This window comes from Cinclus cinclus, chromosome 1 (genome assembly GCF_963662255.1).
Source record: "Cinclus cinclus chromosome 1, bCinCin1.1, whole genome shotgun sequence".
In the NCBI taxonomy this organism is placed as follows: domain Eukaryota; kingdom Metazoa; phylum Chordata; class Aves; order Passeriformes; family Cinclidae; genus Cinclus; species Cinclus cinclus.
Genome location: NC_085046.1, coordinates 110,116,801 through 110,135,977, shown reverse-complemented (window position 1 = coordinate 110,135,977; position 19,177 = coordinate 110,116,801). Strand labels below are relative to the sequence as shown.

The window sequence follows — 19,177 nt, the reverse complement described above, 5'->3', positions numbered from 1 at the left end:
TTACATGGAGGGAGTGAAGGAGAAGTGAAGGAGACCCTATGCTCAGTAGGGCTGGGCCAAACTGGAGCACACAAGATGTTAACTTTCTGCTGTCTCAAGATGCTAAGCCTATGATGAGGTAAAAGAATGGCACAACCACCCAAGGAAATAATTTTAAACTAGTATTTAAGTAAAGTGGACCACAGTTCATAATGGTCCTCAGAGATAGAAATGGAATTCTTTAAGATGCCAAATACCTGCAGTTGGAGAGTTTGCATGGTGAGACTTTTTGGGCAGGTTAAAGATCTGTTCACCAGGATCTGGGGGAGGAAGAGCATCTTGGCCTTGTCGAGCTTCCACAGGATCATACTCTTTCCCATCATAGTTAGCATCAAAGAACTTCTTAAACCATTGAATGAAATCTAAGTTGTCTTGGAAGCGCCCTTTGACCAGTTTTTCCACAGGAATTACCTAAAAGGTAGATATTAATATCCAATATGACATCACTGCTGTTTATAAATACAAAAATTATATATACACACTTATTTGAAAAAAAGCAGTCTACTAATTGCATCAGCAAATAAACCTCTGCCATTGATTTGTCCCTAGAAGAAAGGGTCAATTTGCAAGTGCTCTTAAAAAATGAAAATGAAACCCAATGAGACCCAGCCTCTGAAGTAGCCATACAGTAGGTTTATGTAAGGCTTTATAGCTTTTGTTCCACAGAGGTACTCCCTTACATCCCATGGGTATATCCCATGATGAATGACACTGTTCTGGGAGTAACACTATAGTCAGCCAAGTAGGGATTTCTGTTTTTAATGGATATGGTACAGTTTGATGAACTACAAACAATTCTTCAAAAACTCCAGACAGATGTTTCTTGCTCTCTGTCCTACTGTTTGAACTACAAAACCCAGCAGCTTTTCCAAGACATGCTAAAGTTCAAACCAACCTACATTTTGGTAGCACTAACACATAGTCATCATATGAGTCAACCCTGAGGTTTTAACCATGTAATTTTTTCTGTTCCATATATAGCTATACATAGAACAGTTTGTGGACATGCATTTGTTGACTTAAACGCCTTATAAAGTTCTAGTAAAACAAAGGAAAGGCTATGAGGATGTCTCCATATCAATATCTTTTTCACAGACATGAAACCTCCAAAAGGTGTCTTCAGCCAGCATTACAGTATTCAAGGCTTCTAGACACTATGGGCAGACAGGGACTGCAACTGCAAAGAGGGGTCCTGCATTGCTTAATTCATGCTGCTGATTAAACAGCCAAGTTAGGTGGACCTTAATGCCTCTTGAATGTTATGAATTTTCAGCTGGAAAAGGGCTTTCGTTTCTTCTTCAGGATTAAGCTAACTGTATAGCATTTTATAAATCCATGATGCTTCTGCAAAAAGTGACATTGCGTTCTGCATGTCTTTTCAGGTTGTTCCATTTGTACCTTAACTCTACATTAAAAAGGCATGGTAAATTCGCTCTCTAAAAATTGAGAGGAAAATTGACAATGTTCACTGCATTAGTCTCCCCAAGGTTTCACTAGCAAATCACACTGTAAAGAGAAGGATCCATAACATTTAATGAAACAATGAGGGTTCTCCAGTGCTTCATAGAAGTCTTAAGAGACTCTCTGTTATGACTGTTTAAATTTCAGAATAAGGCAACACTAAAAGCCAGGGCAGAACCTTAAAGTGCATCAGTGTAAAACTATAAGCACCATGACATAACTTCCATTATTCATTTTTATCAATACAAAAATTTATATTGGTAAGTCTGTTAAACTCTCACATTCAAGCATAAACCAAATACCTCAAGACTGAACAAGCATTTTCTCAGAGGCTTCCATTCTTAACTTTATAAGATCATATGTGCTACCCAATGTATTGAATCACTGGGTAAATTATTCCAGATTTTGAATAATTTAAATTCCTAAAACCCTGCTTTGGACAAAGAAACATGGAATACTTATAATAACGTTATATTTTCAAGGTGTTTTGTTGGACATTCAGGCCATCAATAATTCTACTTATCAAAAAATTAAGATTCACTGATGACAAGCAATTTCCAACACATGGTTGGTTTTTTCAAAGTGTCTCTGATATTAAAATATAACGAGCTAGATGGCACAGCTCCTCAGCAGACATGTGGACTCAATTCTCAATTTGTACCTAAATGGAGCCAAATGCCAAACTTCCTTTATGCCCAAATATCCTTTTCAGATGATGAAAGGTTAAGAACATCAACATACACCACTTGCAATTCCAATTCTCCATCCAAAAGTTGAAAAAGTGCATTTTCAAGTATTTTGAAGTTTGTTTCCCCTATTTATTAATTTTACACAATTTATGTAACTTTTGAAACATGCAGTGATCAAAATACCAATATAGAATGCCTACCTTATCCACATTCATTCTTTTAAATGACGCCTGCAGAAGTTTGAAGTTGTGAATGTACTCGTGCTCCAGCTTTGCTTGGAACTTTACTTTCTTCAAGCTAATGCACCCTGGGAACAACATGTCCATGAACTGGCAGTAAGCTGCTCCTACAACAAGAGAATGCATTGACGTTAATCCAGATGCACCCAGCTAAGACCAAATGGTGCTTAATGTCATTAGCAGAAAGCATGAGCAGAAAGCAACAGTGCTGAATAAGCCCCTACTGTAATTCAGCCTAACACTACGCACCCAAGACCTGCTTATCTAATGTGCACTGAGCAGTGACACTCTCAAGGGGTTCGTTTCCACTCAGTCTGGACCCACAGTGTGATGTTGTGCAGCACCCGAGGAATCACCTCGACTAATGCAAAATGAAATGCAGGCTCTTGAAGTCCCTATACACAGCAGGACTGTCCATACTATGAGAAGGTAACAGTGAAAATGAAAATCTCTTAATGAGCTTCTTCAATCCCCACAGTCCCCTGAATTCAAACAAGCCAGGATCATCTTTCTTCTGGTCCTTGTACCCAAATGCCAAGCAAGTCCAGTGTAATTATTTAAGATTATATCAAACCATATCTAAAAAAAATTAATTTAAAGGCTCCAGCTTGTTAAAACACACTAGTCAGTTCCCACCTCTCTGCAAAGAACATCCTTACTGATTTTAATTTCCTGAGAAAAGCATTTAAATAAGCAGACTTCAGCATAGTCCACAACAGTTTTCAAAGCTGGGCTCACAGCTTTACGTCTCACTCAAAACAATCAGGTTCTAAGTTCAACTTTTGAGAGCTTCTGAAGTTACACAGACCATAGGTGTGTGCATGTATAACTAATCCAGAACAAAGAAGGAAATACATGGAAAAATTTCTAACCAGTATCCTGAGGCCAGCTAATAGAGACAGCATTTCTTGTATGCAGGGAGCTTCCTCCTACAGCATCGTGCCACTGTCATTTGTAAAGCCTTTACTGTTGACACACTCAAATGTTTAGAAATCAAGATGAAAATGTTTAAGGAAATCAGAGAAAAAGCTATTTTCTTCCTTCTTCAGAAGATTTTTCTACAAAATGCTTTATACTGGACAAAGATTCAGTGATGTCCACAGAGGACTGTAGAGGGTGCAGCCCCTGTGCTTGAGCATCAGGGCAGGGAAGTGATTGCCCCATTAAGCTGACAAGTTCAATTTTACTTCCACAAAAAAGACTCCTGTGTTTTTAGTGCACATCCTTTGACAAAGAAGTGTCCACATCTCACCTAACAGTTCAGCCCACTATCAACAACGATTTTTAATCACAAATGTTTCTGAGTGTTCACAGAGAAACCAAAGTAACAAAGCAGACACCTGACTTGCCCAGTTTTACAGAAGAGTCAACAATAACTTGAACTTTAAGTAATTTTTCTCCATGGTATGCATATGTTTTGACAGGACCAACTTTATGCATGAGATGGTTTTCATTCTCTGCATCCAGTCAGCCATCATAAGAAGGGTTACCAAGATCATCACTTCCCAAACAGAAGAAGAGTTTAAGAAAAGAGTCCAAAAATGTTCTCTGAAACACAAACAAAAATTTTGCTAAAGGACTTACTAAGATCCAGCTTTAGTGCTGAAAACCAGCAAAATGCCATTTAAAAAACGAATCTGTTCACGTTGCCTAGCTTTGTGAGGAAAATGGTCATTAAAAAACCTAATTTTCCAAGGACACCTTGTGCTTAGCTGTTTGTAATGGTCTTGATATGATTAGGAATCAAAGTAAAATATTCCCTAAAGGGAAAGACGCCTTCTAGCAAGTTTCAAGCATCAGATGACAAATTTGCATCTTCTTACAGAAAACTTTATAAACTCAATTATTTATTCAAAACTCATCCTTAGCAAGAGAACTTGTAAATACATGGCAATGGAAAACTATATTACAGTTAAAAGCATAGATATACAGATTGAGTAGCCTGAGTACACTTATTATTGTTTAATTTAATGCAAAAGGATTATTATGCAACCATTTAATGTTATAAATTGAATTTGTTCCTAACTCTGTCCTTTCATCCTCCCCATACCCCAATTATAAGCTTTACTCTGATATCTAAGTAATTGCCTGGAGGCCCTAAAAATGCACTGCACAACCTTTCATCTAGATCCTTTTAGAAAACTAGAAACCCAAAGTGTTCACATGAGATTTTTCTCCTTCTGCTGGTAATGCAAATTCCTTCCGCATGCCTTTAGATAGTCTCTCTCTAGTTAGGGTATTTCCTTGTGTTTTCTCTGCTGGCAGTTGTTTCTGTGCCTTTGCCAGCCAGGAGGTGGTCCTGGGTCTGCACAGCACTCGAGGGCAGAAAACACTGGACTGCATCCACATGGCAGCACAGACCTGTTCTCTGACACAGCACTAGAGAGGCTGCTGGGCTGTCTCCCCAGCAGGAGGATTTTATTGCACTGGCAAATACAGTTCATTAAAATACTCCTTCCTGAAGTACAGAGGCAACAAACAAACATGGATTGAACTAAACCTTGAACTACAAAGAGAGGCAATTCCTCCCGAATCCAAAAAGCCAGGGACTTTCCTACCACACCAACAGGAGAAAGTAAAAATATCATTAGTCAACTGGGACAACATCAAGGTTATGTATGTATTTAATATTATACAGGTGTTGATTTATAATTTAAAATTTTACCCCCTAAAGCCTGTAGCTGTCAGATTACATTTAAATGGGAAACACCAGCACAACAGAATAGGGACACTACTGTCTAAACTGCCCATGGCTGAGATTTCCTGGAGGCAGCCCTACTTAAGTGATGTGAGACTGCAGTGCCTCTACCTTACAGCCACAGCATATCCGTGTGGTCCTCTGCATATGGGACAGCACTTTAGCCTACCCAATGTACTACACAACTGATGCTTCAATGCAGGTGCATGAGAAAGGAATCTTTTTAATGGAACACAAAGAAAACAATAATAGAGATAATGGCATTATGGCTTGTGACATACCTCTTGCATAATTTACACAAACAAAATAATTTTTATGCTACTGTATTTTATTTGGTATTAAATACTTCCCTATGTTTCCTGGAAAACAAGCAAACAAAAAACCCTCAACAATCCCCCCACACTCCCAAAAAACCAACCAAAAATTCCCTCCAAACCTAAATTTTATCAAATGTGTACAGGAAACCTGAAAACACACTACCAGAATAGCTCTCACAATAACTTTATCTCTCTGACTGAAAAACTTTGATGCATAAACATGCACATACACATATACAAAAAAGAAATAATTTGACATCTACTCAACTGAAAGATGAAAAGTACAGCTGGTGGCACTGGAGAAGAGGGATCAATGTTAAAAACCTCTAATCCTTCATTAGCTAACAAGCAATTTAGAATCACTGGCTAAAAATCCTTTTGTGTTTTGATCTAGAATATTGATGCAGCCATTAGTCACAGGAGATATTCAGACCCTGAAATGAGCCTGCAAATGTGGCTGTACTGAAATCACCCCCAGCAGCTGCTATTTTTATCCCCACTAGTGAGCAGAAAGAGCCCAGCAGCATTAGGGCTTTGCAGGTGTTTCCTGGGCATCCCAGGCTTGGGGCAGGGCAGACAGGGAGGGGAGGGAGGGCATTGCATCCAACAGGCTGGGCAAGCAGCTGCCAGAGGAGGGATGGGGATGCCAGGGCAGAATTCAGACACAAGAGAATAAACTCAGAATTGAAAAGGTGGTTATTTAAAGCTATTACAATTCAAGGATTTTGCCACGTGCTGTGGTAAAGATGAAAATTACTACCAAGTTTATAAAACAGCATTATTTATATATATATATATATATGTAACAGCATTATAAATATGCTGTTTCTCTTACATAATTTTCAGAGTTACAGACAATCTTTCATTAGTCCCTTGCAGTAACCAATGCTGAACTAATTCTAGCTTTTGTCCTGTATGTCTTCTTCCCTGCTTCTGGGTTTCTTTTCCAGACTGTCCATGTTCACTTGGCTTGCTCTGAAGCATAAGCATATGCATTCTGCATCAGTAGAGATTTTCAGTTTTTCTCCTTTCCTTCACCATCTGGAGGCTGATGAATCCACAAATGCAAAATAGTATTTTCTTGATTATCAAAAATACTTCTGCTCCTGACTATTTAAATCAAATGGAAATTAAAGGAGGTAACCATGAAGACAAGGGAATCCTGTTTGCAACCAGTTTTTTACCACTCAGTAAACTTCCTGGATTTCAGATGAGAGATCTGAAACCAAGATTAGACACCTGGTTTTCTTTAGCATTGATGTTAATATATTTATAAATTAAAAGGAAAACTTTATTTTCAAACTAGGCGATTTTAATATACTATAGTTAGAACTTATTATGCTAATAAAACATTTAGTAGAAACACTATAAATATAAGCAGGTATTGCCAGTATGTGTGTGCCCTGCTCAAATTAGGTCAATCCTTCACATCTAATGTCAAAAGACTATCCCTCACTGTTCCTCCCTGAATCCCTGCAGTGCGTGGGAGCAAGATACCAGAAAAACCTATAAAACCACACCAGCCAACATGGAAAACAAAGGGCCTGTTAAAAGACAGGGCCTTGCTGGGGCAGGGCTGATTTCTTTTAATTCTGATACCCAAATCACAGCAAACAGAGCTAAGTTCTACACTAGAAATTTGGTATGCATGTTTACTATTGGCTTTGTTCTAAAACTGCATAGAAATCAAGTTTAAACCTTTTAACCAGGTCTCAGTTTGATTTTCATTCACTCAGTTCTTAAAAACTTCCATTTGGCAAAAAGGCTGACTGCACCTTTTCTGTAACAAAATTAGTTGGTTTGTTTTAATGAAATATTTAGAGAAAACAAAAACCCATATCCAGTCATGTTAGATACAAACTCCTTCAAATTGTTAATTCCCTCCAAAGCTGCAACCACCTGATCGTGCATTTGGAAAATACAGGATGATTTGTGTATGAATTAGTCATCAGTACTTCAGCTCACTATGGCTGCTTACAGATGGAAATTTCACTGCATACACCCCACATTTCTGCTGCTGGGACAACAGCAACAATGAAAATAAGCAGTGACTTTGCAAGAAGCACATGTGACTTAATAGTTTTGATAAGAAAGGGAGAGGAAAACCCACAAATGCTAGCAATAACTATTTACAGTACAGCAGCACTAAGGGCTGGTCTTTTACCTTAGGCTTTCTCAGCAGCGATGTTTTGGTTTTCAACTCCGATATCAGAGTATAGATTTCCATTTAGATTTCAAATATGGGTGTTCTGTTATGGATTCAAAGTTTTTTTTATTTTTTTTTATTATTATTTTTGAAGGGTCTGGAGCACAACTCTTACGGAGGAGCAGCTGCTGGAGCTGGGGTTATTTAGCCAGGAGAAAATGAGGCTTGCAGGGGACCCTTCTTGCTGTCAACAGCTACCTGAAAGAAGACTGTAGCCAGGTGGGGGTCAGTCTCTTCTCCCAAGCAACAAGCAATAGAACAAAAGGAAACAGCTTCAAGTTGTGCCAGAGGAGGTTTAGGTGGGGTACTAGAAAACATTTCTTCCCAGAGAGGGCTGTCAAGCATTGGAACAGGCTGCCCAGGGAAGTGGTGGACTCACCATGCCTTGGAGGTATTTAAAAGTCATGCAGATGTGGCTCTTAGTGGCATGGTTTAGTGGTGGTCTTGGCTGTTGGACTCCATGATCTTTACAGTTCTTTCCAACATAAATTATTCTGTGATTCCATGTCCAATAGCATGCTGTGCTACATACACCATATGTTTAAGAAACAGAACACTTTATCTTGAGTGCTCCACTGGGGAGACCACAGTCTTCAAATTTGCATTTGCATTTCCAGCAGCACCTATATGACTTAGTACGTAGGTCAACATAATTTTATTTCTCCAGTCAACGCATCCTCCCCCACACGTCCACCATGATTTAAGAAGTTCCATTCCATTTCCCAGTGGATGTTCAAGAACACATCCATTTACCACCTACTTAGTTGTAGAGAAACAAGCTTTTATGGGGCTGTACATCAGTGAAGCCACTCTGGCCTAGCTTCACCCAGCAACAGTCCTGGGAGGGGACTTCAAAAGCCCTAAAAGTGATGCAGATTAGAGTGCAGCCCTGCCCTCCTGCTTACAGTTGCATGTGAGCCCTGTGCACAGGGCACAGCTGCCTCAAAGAGGGCAGGGTGATTGCCTGCATACAGATGGGAGCTCCCAAAAGCAGTGCTGCCACCACAGGAAACAGCCTAAAAGAACTATGTACCTCTAACCAGCCTTAACAACAGCCCCTGAGACATGTGCACCTAAATAACACCTGCTTCCAAAAGTCCTGCTTCACACAGATAGGGCATGCGTGTGACATAATCCAGAATATTCCCTGATAATTTTTACAAATGGAGGGAGCTTTCCCCTATGTTGACTTGTATTCTCTTTCTCTTAAATATGTAAATCATTAAGCTACTCATAAATTATAGACGGCAGAGTTTTTAATACTTAAATTTTTGGCAATAATTTATTTTGGAATTCATTAATTTTTAAATGGGAAGATCAGAACAATTTCAGAAAACACAGTTCCCATTTAACTTAAAATAGCTGCATAACTCATCATGCCTAAAAAAAGTACCACACAAAATCTAACAAGCTCTTTAAACCAGAGGGAAATCAAGCAACTGACTGCAAGTGAGTGCTATGAGTAATTAAATAATTATTTTTAAAAAGTAAAAACCTTGTTTGGTTCTATTCCTCCTGAATTCTTAATGAGTGACAATTTAAAAAAAATAAATTATTGGCTGGGAATCTCACGATACTGCTTTGCAAGCTTCCTCAAAGTTTTGGAAATGATTTAAATCCGATCATTAACATTCATTGTATCCCTCTAATCCTAAATATCATATGGAAGACATTAGAGAGTCATTGACACCGAGTATGGTCTGTGTTGCATGACCTCAGGACAACATGCCAGCTCCTTGAAACATGCCTCGGTTACAGAGTGCAAATGGGATCAAGCCATGTTTTAATCATGTTCCCCATTTGAGCAAGAGACCCAACCTCTACGAGGTTGCCAACAGGGAAAAAACCAAAACCACCACTGTGGAAGCATGCTTTGGCTTCTCAGCCACATTGGGCTGCAGAGGAATGCTGGCACCAAATGCTCCAACAGGGTCCTATAATGCAGATTTTAGTAATAAGCATGTAGGAAGTTATAGGTTAATATAGACATTGAACAAAACACACCTTCTGAGACATGGAAACACAAATCCTACACCCACAGAGGCTGCAGTAAAGTTTTTCTCCAAATCCCAAGACAGAGAGGTGACACAAAGTCAAACAGAGAATGACACCTGCCCTATTGTCACACTGCCTGCTCTCCTCAGACACCAGGGCAGCAGAGTGCCAACAAGATGTATATATAAAGGGACTACGTATTTCCACAGCCAGGAACACCAACTGAGATTAGGGTACAGAAGTCACCACATGAGAAATTCCCTCTGGCAACACTCAAGGCATCTGTAGAGAAATCATCACAGTGTAAAATTTGAAAATGCCAAACTACATGTTTTCTTTATGATATGGCCATTTATTAAAAGCAAGGAAAAAAACAACCCTGCATTCAACCCCTGATCCTTGCGTACAAATCCTCAAAGACAGAATGTCTGTATGCACTGGGGGTGCAATTGCATTTACAAGTTTATAATTCTACTGAGAATTTTCAAATGCACAAAGTGGGGAGCATCTATATCTCCTTAATCTCATAGGATTGCAGAAGCATAGCTGAGTCAAAAATTATACCTGGCTCCAGGCCACATTTTCCTTTTTATCCATTTTCCATTTCCTTGATATTATATAGCTTGTAGACATTGTGTTGTTTCTTTTTAATTCATATGCAAGTCTTCTATAGTCTCCTGCCCGGCTCTTATTTTGAATATACTCTCATGTAACACTCTAATAGTCATGAAAACCCTTGCAACATATACATTTGGTATTCCTTAGAGATAAAAAACAGCCTTAGTAAAGAAAATTCAGTTACAAGCTGCTTAGTCAGAATTCTTTCTAAGAAGCCACTGTGTATTCCTTAAAAAAAAATAGCATGACTCCTAAGAAACAACTGATATCATACTTCATATGGAACTCCTGTTTCCCCATACCTATGGGTTTTGCACATGGGATCCATGACATTACATCCTCTCAATTGTTCTCTATTATATTTCATTGATGTATCAAACTAATCGCTCTCTCCAATGCCAATCTAAAGGGAATGCACTATGGCTTCTATTAAAACCGTGGTTTATAAACTTCATGTTCAGGTGAAACAACTTTGCAGGAAATCAAACCCAGAGTCCAAAAACTGACAATATGATATGTGTCTAAAGCAAAAATAATTGTATTGAGATGCTTAGAGAGATTTTCCCTGTTCAGTTGTCAAAACTAAATTACCAGAGGAGCTGCAGACTGAATTAGAGCTCTCCAGGGCTGCACCCATCCATAACCTGACTTTCTTGGCATATCACACCACAGCAGGCATTCGGAAAGCTCAGGGGACACTGCACTTTGCTTGGCCTACTTAGCAGAGACAAAAAAAAGACATCTAAGATTCCCAAAGAATACAAATACTTTATGAGTAAGCCAGCTTCTTCCTTTGCTGCTTCTCATCCTAGCAGCTCTGTTCCTCTAAGTGGAAACTGAGAAACAGGCTGTTATTGCTGCAGTATGTGTATTATCAAAGCTACTTCTCCACAACAAGGAGGAAAAGGAGGTCTGATTGCATTTTCTGTCATTGCAACTACTGTCACATTAAGCTTCAGATATGCTCTGAATAAAGCCTTTAGTAATGGCAGAATGTCACATTATTCCTTCTTGCTTAAGCACCGAATGTAAAAAAATATTGCTAGGTTGGCTGCAAAATGTGGGCACCTGTGAGGTTTCACAGCCAGGGCTGAACACAAGCAAACACTATATCTAGGCTGCTCCTACCTCCTAAAAGTAACTCCTTTGGGCTTTTAATTCAGATATAACATCCCCTCTGCTTTCCCTCTCCCACTTTTTTTGGCCTCGCATTTAGCTTTTTCTGGTATTTTGATTGCTCCTTATTAACAAAAATGAACAAGAACTGAATAGTCATAAAACAGCATGACTAATCTTAATGCTTTTTTCCTAAAAAAAGAAGAAAATGTCCATACAATTTTACAGTAGGTTATAAAAATTCAGTTACAGCAGCTCTGCATATCCCTGTTAATGCTGTGAAATGCTTCATAGCTGTAAAGAGTTTCCCACATATTCCTTCCTTTTGAAGTCCTGGAGAAATGTTTGTATTTTATGGAAACGAGTATTTATCTGCATGAAAGCTGCCAATGGTTCAGAATGAATGAGACTGGCCATTCTCAAATTGCACTCCATACCATGCTTTCTTGCTGGTGCTCTGCTTGCTAGTTGGCTCATCATTTGTACTACTGTTCCCCTAGTTTCCCTCTTGTAAGCTACACCAGAAATAGGCTAAATAAAATATATATACATTAAATAGATTGCTTTGAGTTTACACAGAAACCTGTATTAAATGCAAAAAGATTCCCAAACATGTTTGTCCATCTGTCTTTAATCCCTACACATGGATGCCTTGCACATGGGAAATGGACTATGCAGTCTCAAATGGGAAGGACCTATTTAAGACCAAGATTACTGTACTCCAGTGTCTGCAATAATCTATCAGTGTTTAGATTCATCAGTTCAGAGAGTAAAGTCCTCCTGAACACAGGAAGTACTGTGCTAGAATGCTTCTTTAGAAAAGGAACTACTAAAGCCCCTTCTAAAGCACATGAATGTAAAAAACAGGAATGTGTAACCCCTAAAGACAAGCATGTAGAAGCACCAGGTAACAATAACAATCAATAAAATCCAGGAAATTCTAGAGAAGAAAATATTTGAATTTATACAGAATGGAGTAAGAGCTGTAATGAGACAACCCTTTTTCAGATCTTCCCTTGAGGCGTGACCCAAAATCCTCACTGTAGGTCACAGAAAAAGTTGTATAAGAAGCTGAGAAATGAAATGGGACAGTGGATTTGTGACAGCTCTCATGCTTTTCCCCTCCTTGCTCCACCCAGCTGAAGTTTCTCTATCTGATCTTCTTACATAACTTTAACTCATTTTATTCTGCTTAGTCACCATTCTCTTAGATCACTTCTCCACTGTTTTCAGAAAGGGTTTTGGTGAAGTTTTTTATGTCTTAGTTTTTTTTTTTTGGTTGGGTGGATTTTTTTGTGTAAGCCCACACACATTTAACTTGATTGAGAACTCACTTCAAAAGCTTCCTTTCAGCTATTTATGAGCATTTAAATAGCTACACAGGAACAAGTCAATAACTTGTCTACTATGCTTCCTGTTTCAAACAATAGCAAACTCTGGGTATTTTGGGATGCAAATGCCCATTTTCTTCTATGTTTCTATATTCTTCAGTGTGTGCATAAATGTATCTATCTGTATCTATGTATAGCTACTCCCTGTGTGAATTCTGTCATTATATATACTGAAATAAAATACTTAGGCTAACTTCCTGACATGTAAATATAACAACAGCTAGAGATAACACTTCAATTTCACATTTAATAATACTTTTAAAAAGTATTTCCCATGATCTATGTCTTTAGTTGTTCAGTTTATATCAGTTGCTTACATTGACTTTATTCTGTACTTTTTCAACTTTATTTTTATGGCCATTGTGCAAGGCTGCAAGTATGGAACTCTACTTCTGCAGCCGAAATTTTTTTTTTTTTTTTTTAAATTTTGAAGAATAGGCTACAAGACTATCAACCTCAAAGGATTACTTGCGTCTTTCAGGGAACATCTCTGAGACAAAAAGTTCACCCAGAATGGTAGGTAAAATCAAATATATGAATATAAGACCCCATTTATTCATTTTGCTTGGACCAAGAAATAGCTGAAATACAGTCATGTGGTTCCTCTTCCATGTGCTTTGAGCACTGTCTTCATAAGATATTTTTATCTTCATAAAATATTCACAGCATGTTAGTTGTCTGGAAGTAGTAATCTAAGTAAGATCTCCTCCATCACAAACAAACTCCTCCTCCACCAAGCACCTTCAAATTTAAAAATCACAGTAGAAAATCAGAGAGAAATAATTCCCCAGGAGCATATATATCCACAGTGAAACATCAGCCTTTTCCTGTGTCTCTTCTAGCCATCATTTAGCTGCAGACTCTGTTGTTTAACACCTACCTTCTAGTTGCAACTCTGATTAACCAAAATGTCTGAAGTATTCAAACTATTACCCATTTTTCAGGGCTCATTACCAAATATACTTACAACAATAACTCAGATTTAAAGATAAACAGGCAGATTTTGACAAAGTTCTAAAGCTCTCACAGTAGCTAAAGGCTCATTTCCTCAAATCCATGTTTTTTCTTCAGTCACGCTTGTGCCTTTTTCCTGCAAAAATCAGCAGGGAATTGAGAAACCTCATCAGGAAGGAAAAGAAGCTGGAGAATTTTGTTCATCTGGGGTGTCGATTCTCTATTTGTCTCTTTCTCAGTTATGCCCACTCTCCATTTGAAAAGGCTTTAAAACACTGAAATTTATCACTGTATTCTTTGCTTGCTTAGCCAGCCTTTTTATTTCTTCTATGTATCTCCTGCTACATTTGTCCCATTCACCTCTGCCTTTGTTATGCTTTCCCAAGGTACCTTATCTTCCCATGATTAACACAAATGCAAAAATGCTTCCTGTGCACATACATTAGTCTCTTTTTTCAGAGTAACTGGTTTATGTCAAAGCTAAAAGTTATCTATTTTCAACAAATCAGACTTTTAAAGTGGTTTTAAAATAAACATTTGTAGAGCATACTGTGCTTTCTTACCTGAACAGAGTTGTTCAACTTTTGTGTAGTTTAAAGCTAATATATCATTAACCCATGCAATGATGTCATGTCTGCTCATAGTCTCCTGGGTTATAGAGGTAGAGTACACGTTGACCGCCATTCCCCAACTAGGAAAAAAAAAGAGAGACAAACAAGATTTTTGACATTTTGGTAATTGTTTTCTGAATAAAATGAATATATTCTTCCTGTTCAAAACAGGGGAAGAAAACTCAAAACCCTCTCTTATTTATTGAGAAAGGAGGTGTAATATTTATTCTTTGATTCTATGAACCTCCTCAACATGCTCTTGGAATCTATGAACATATTTCTCTGGCTGTCACTGTGAACTTATAGAGCATACAAACCTACAGTACTCTGCTTCATGCCAATAAACCAGAATCAGACCTAAAGATACACAGACAGGATCAGAGGCCTGAGATTTTATCACATTCTGCTTCACTAATACAGTGATCTGATATCTGACACTTTTTTGCCACTGCAGGATGATCAGGCTGCCTAAATCAACATTTAATTTTAGATAACTTCTAAATTATGAAGTAGCTGTTCCACTTACTGAAATACTGATTTCTTACTGGGATAGGGCCCTTTTGGATCATCAATTCAGTTCCTTCAGTCACAGAGTAAATATCAGATAATCTCTGTTACCAATGTACCAATGTATATCCTGAAAGTAACTGAGATTTGCACCCACAACTGTCTGTTGGAAAGCTGCCATGGAGCCAATTCTTCTCAAACATTAGGAAGGTTTCCTCTCAGCTTAAACCCATTTGTTCTTCTGCCAACATTATCCTCCAGCCCTAATGGCTTTTTCTTCCCCAGAGCAGATTTCCTAATGCTTTAGAGACAGCACTCAGTGTCTGTCCCAATGCCCAGGTAGTCTAGATTAAACAAATCAATGTGAGTCTCTTATATCAAGTCAGACATTCACTGACTGGTCATGCCAGCAGTCCTCCTTGAACAGACAGTTTCAAACAGTGTTCAGATAACATTTCACTGGGACTTGGTAAATGGCACTCTGTGCTTGAAGTTTTCACAGCTACATCACCTTAGATGGATTCTTCTAGTTACCAGAAGTCCCTTCCTGGAAGCTGGCAATTCATAGTAGCTTTTATCATGTTTCCAGGTACACAGAAGAGAAACACATAATACTGAACTTTGCTCCCTGTTTTCCTACCTTAGTCTCATCTTTCTGTTGCGAGAATTGCAAAGGGAAAAGATGAGCACACTCAGGTTTATCTCATCAGCAGTTTCAAAGAGCAAAATCAAGTTCATGGAGAGAGCAACTAATACTCTCATGAGTAATGGACTTCAGAAAGTCCACTAGAAGCAATTCAAGTATGAGGTGTCTCCAAAATGACCAAAGAGTCAAAGTTGAACGATTATTCTTGGTTTGCTGGGGACTGCACTCCTTTGTCTCCAGTGGCACCCTGGAGCTAACACTTATCTGTCTAGCTTTGGTGCCAGTCCTGCCATCTCAGCTTTGGACCTCAACTTTCTCAGTCAATGCAAGACAGCAGGATCTCCTCTGTAGGATCTGAGGTCTGGATGGATTATTTCCATTGAGAATTTACAGCGATGTAACCCTTTGAAGCCTAATAGACAATTCTGCAGGGAACACAAAGACTAAAATGTAAAATACTTGGGAAAAACCCATCAGCACAAAACTTGACTTAGTAACACATAAGTGTATAACTACATAACACAGAGAATAGATTTGACTACATGATTATGAAGTTCATAATACAGGCCATTTTCTAGGAAACAAATCTCACAAATAGAAGGTTGTTCAAGTTGTTGCCATCTACTGACATTAAAATGCAAGACCTAAAATCCTCATATTTGCTTTATGAGGAATTAAAGAATAAAGAGAGAGAGAAAGAGAAAACAGGGTTGAAAAATTCATGCTCCAACAGTCAGGGGACCACTGCCAGAAATTAATTCAGAACCAGGCTGCCTCCCTGCCTGCTTCTGTACAGGCAGCGCTGGAGCACAGAAGAAATCAGCCTGTGCTCAGTCTGCTCTGTTCTTCCCGCGGGCTCACATGCAGCACAGCCACTGGTGAACACAGCCCTGTATTCTCTGTAAGTTAGCAAAGGTCGCTCTCTTGGCATGCACTAAGTGCTTGGATTGAATCAAGTGCTAGGAACAAAGTTTTAGGAACAGGGAGTGCCCTTTTACTCTTAAAATTATGCCATAATGGCTAACCATAAAAGTTCAGCTTCAACATCAGGACAGAAGGCACTGAGCAGGCAAACAACCTCTTTGATACCAATGATATCTGAAGTTTGAAACACATGGGTTTTATTATTTTTAGCTTTGTATGTAGCTAAAAACTAACAGATACTACCACTGTCACTATTAAACTAACATGATAAATTTTGCATGTAAGATCAGTTGAAGTAACAGCATAATAATTAATTTAATATTAACTTAGAATTACTAGTGAGTTTAATAAACTTACAGTTCAGTACAGGAGTCCACTGAATTCTACAGCAACTAAAGATATTTAGATGAGGACATTTGAAATAAAGCTATTCTGATCTGTAATTGCCACTACTTCAAGAACATTTTAACTGGCCTCTGAGGCCAGGCAGAGCTCAGAAAAACCATCAGCAACCACTAGTGAAAAGGGAAAGTTGACTTTGTTAAAAAGATCAAGAAAAAACACACACAGAGAAAGGAAGCAGAACTTCCTTCATCATCTTTTTCCACAAACAACTGCAAAGAGAAATACCCATCTTTCTGCAACCCACAGGGGAGCAAACGACTTCCTCTGCTGCATTGCATGGGGTGGTGAATTCTACTGCAGGAAACTGTGAGTAAATGAATAACCTTGAGTTTTACAATGCTACCCTGAAGGATACCTGTAATACAACTTATGCTGCATCTGCGAATGAATTATTATGGTCTAAGGGTCAAACAAAAGTTCGGACTATTTATGAGAGACAAGCTCAAGCTTTTAGAGACAATAGCTTCAAATGTGTACACAAGTGCGCACAAGGGTGTATGAGCACAATTGTAAGCAAAGGTAAAATTAATCAGAATTTCTGTTCAAAAACTCAATAACATGCCACTGCCATTCATTCTTAAGTGCTTTGTTGACATATATGTGAATATTCCACAGCTGCTTCTCTTGAAAGAGTTCACTCTGTCTTTGCATCTCTTGTTCCCCACCCTCCTACTGGTTACATTCTAAATAAACTCAGCTGGGAAAGGTTTCCTTTTCAGTAAGCATGTTCTAATTTGGTGCTCAGATACACACATATCCTGTTTGTCACACAGAGAGACCTTAAACAAAACAAAAAAGAAGGGGGAAAAAAAGAACAAGCAGGTATAGGTAGTGTAGCTAACATGCTCAGTAACAGTCAAGAACCTCTGTGCTCAACATCTACAGCTGGGCTGGGGTTTTCTGCAAGACTGAGTTCCCAAAGTGCTGAAGTACTTTGAAACATGTGATCCATCTTCAAAACACATTAATAAACATGTGTATGGTGATGCAAGAGAGCAGCTGGACAGGTGGAGACACACAGGCCATACTCTGAACAGCCAAGTAGCTAACAACTTGATTTTATGTTGTAATACACTACTTCTTTCCAATAATATTACTTACATTTTCAACTCGTTAGGCTTCCACTTGTTTCCACTGAAGGCTCTGAATCATAAGGTAGCAATGAGGCTTACACAAGCCTGAAAACCAGTATCTACCTGGTATCTTCAGAATTCCATAGAGGTGCCAGGTGATTCTATAGTAACTGAAAGCAGACTGAAGATAGTACATCATACCTCCCACTTCAGAAGGCACAGGGGGACATTAAAAACCTCTTGCTGTTACAGTACTGCCTAACCACAAAGGACTCTCCCTTGTTTTACTTCAAGCCTAAGGAGACTTTTTTTTTTTCAGAAACACTTTACACATGCACAACTAGACACCACAGACATGAGTTCAGAGGATCAGACAGCTGCTGAAAATCATGTACATGCTTAAGCAGTTTCCCCAGTTAGAAATATACTGGCTCAGCATGCCTGATTGCAAACATTACACCCAAAATCTATTAATTTTTTAAGGCATTATATGCAGCATTGAACATTGAGATATAGGGTATTTTCCACTGCTCTTGCTACAGATAAGTGCAGCTGTTACAAGGTACTATGCAGCTGTTCTTAAAGACAGTTTTGCAAGAAGCACATTTACTTTATTTTTTCCAGGGATAAATTGACGATTGTTGACAGCAGAAACTACATCACAACAAACCAGTAATAATGACAGGAATAGAAGGATTACAGCAGTGAATGTATTTGTAGTGTAAAAGCTCACCACACTTGCCATCACCTCTGATCCTGCAAAGCCTTCACACTTTGGCAGAATAGGCAAGGTTGGAAAGGACCACTTCAGGTCACATAGTCCAACCTCACTGCTCAAGCAGGGCCACCTAGAGCACATTACTCAGCCTATTTGTATTAAATAGTAGTACAAAGAGACAAATAGATACTAAGTTTTTAAATGGAGTGGAAAGTCAGTGTGACAGTACAGAGCAGCCTTCTGGAAGCTGGGACATGATAACAAGACATTGCCAATAAAAGAAAAGATCTCACACCAAAAAATTACTAAAGCAGGAGGCAAGAGCAGAAAGGCTAAGAGGAAGCTGAGCGAGACTGCTGCAGCTGCTGGTGAAAAGGCTTTCTAGATTAAAGCTACTGCAAAAACAAAGAAATCCCTGAAGGAAGAAACCTGCCAGATTCAGTGAATAAATCCCTGCACAAGGAGAATTCACCCTTTTATACCGTCCTGAAATGACAACTGATGTGCAGCTGGACCTTGCCTGTTTCTTTAACACTCACTGCACACAGCTGTAGCCACAGACATTAGAGG

General features: G+C 38.7%; 1 protein-coding gene across 4 annotated transcripts in view; it reads right to left on the bottom strand.

Moving 5' to 3' along the window:
- The window catches only part of MAPRE2 (microtubule associated protein RP/EB family member 2), an 87,373-nt gene that overhangs the window by 22,676 nt on the left and 45,520 nt on the right, over nt 1-19,177 (bottom strand). For 2 of the 4 annotated variants that reach the window (XM_062488774.1, XM_062488783.1), the window contains 3 exons: nt 14,287-14,414; nt 2,390-2,535; nt 237-450 (listed from right to left, as the gene is read on the bottom strand). In XM_062488774.1, the coding sequence (XP_062344758.1) occupies nt 237-450; nt 2,390-2,535; nt 14,287-14,414 (488 nt within the window). Of the gene's footprint in view, nt 1-236; nt 451-2,389; nt 2,536-14,286; nt 14,419-16,247; nt 16,270-19,177 lie in introns of those variants that run through there. The other 2 variants (XM_062488801.1, XM_062488792.1) reach the window with 2 other exon arrangements.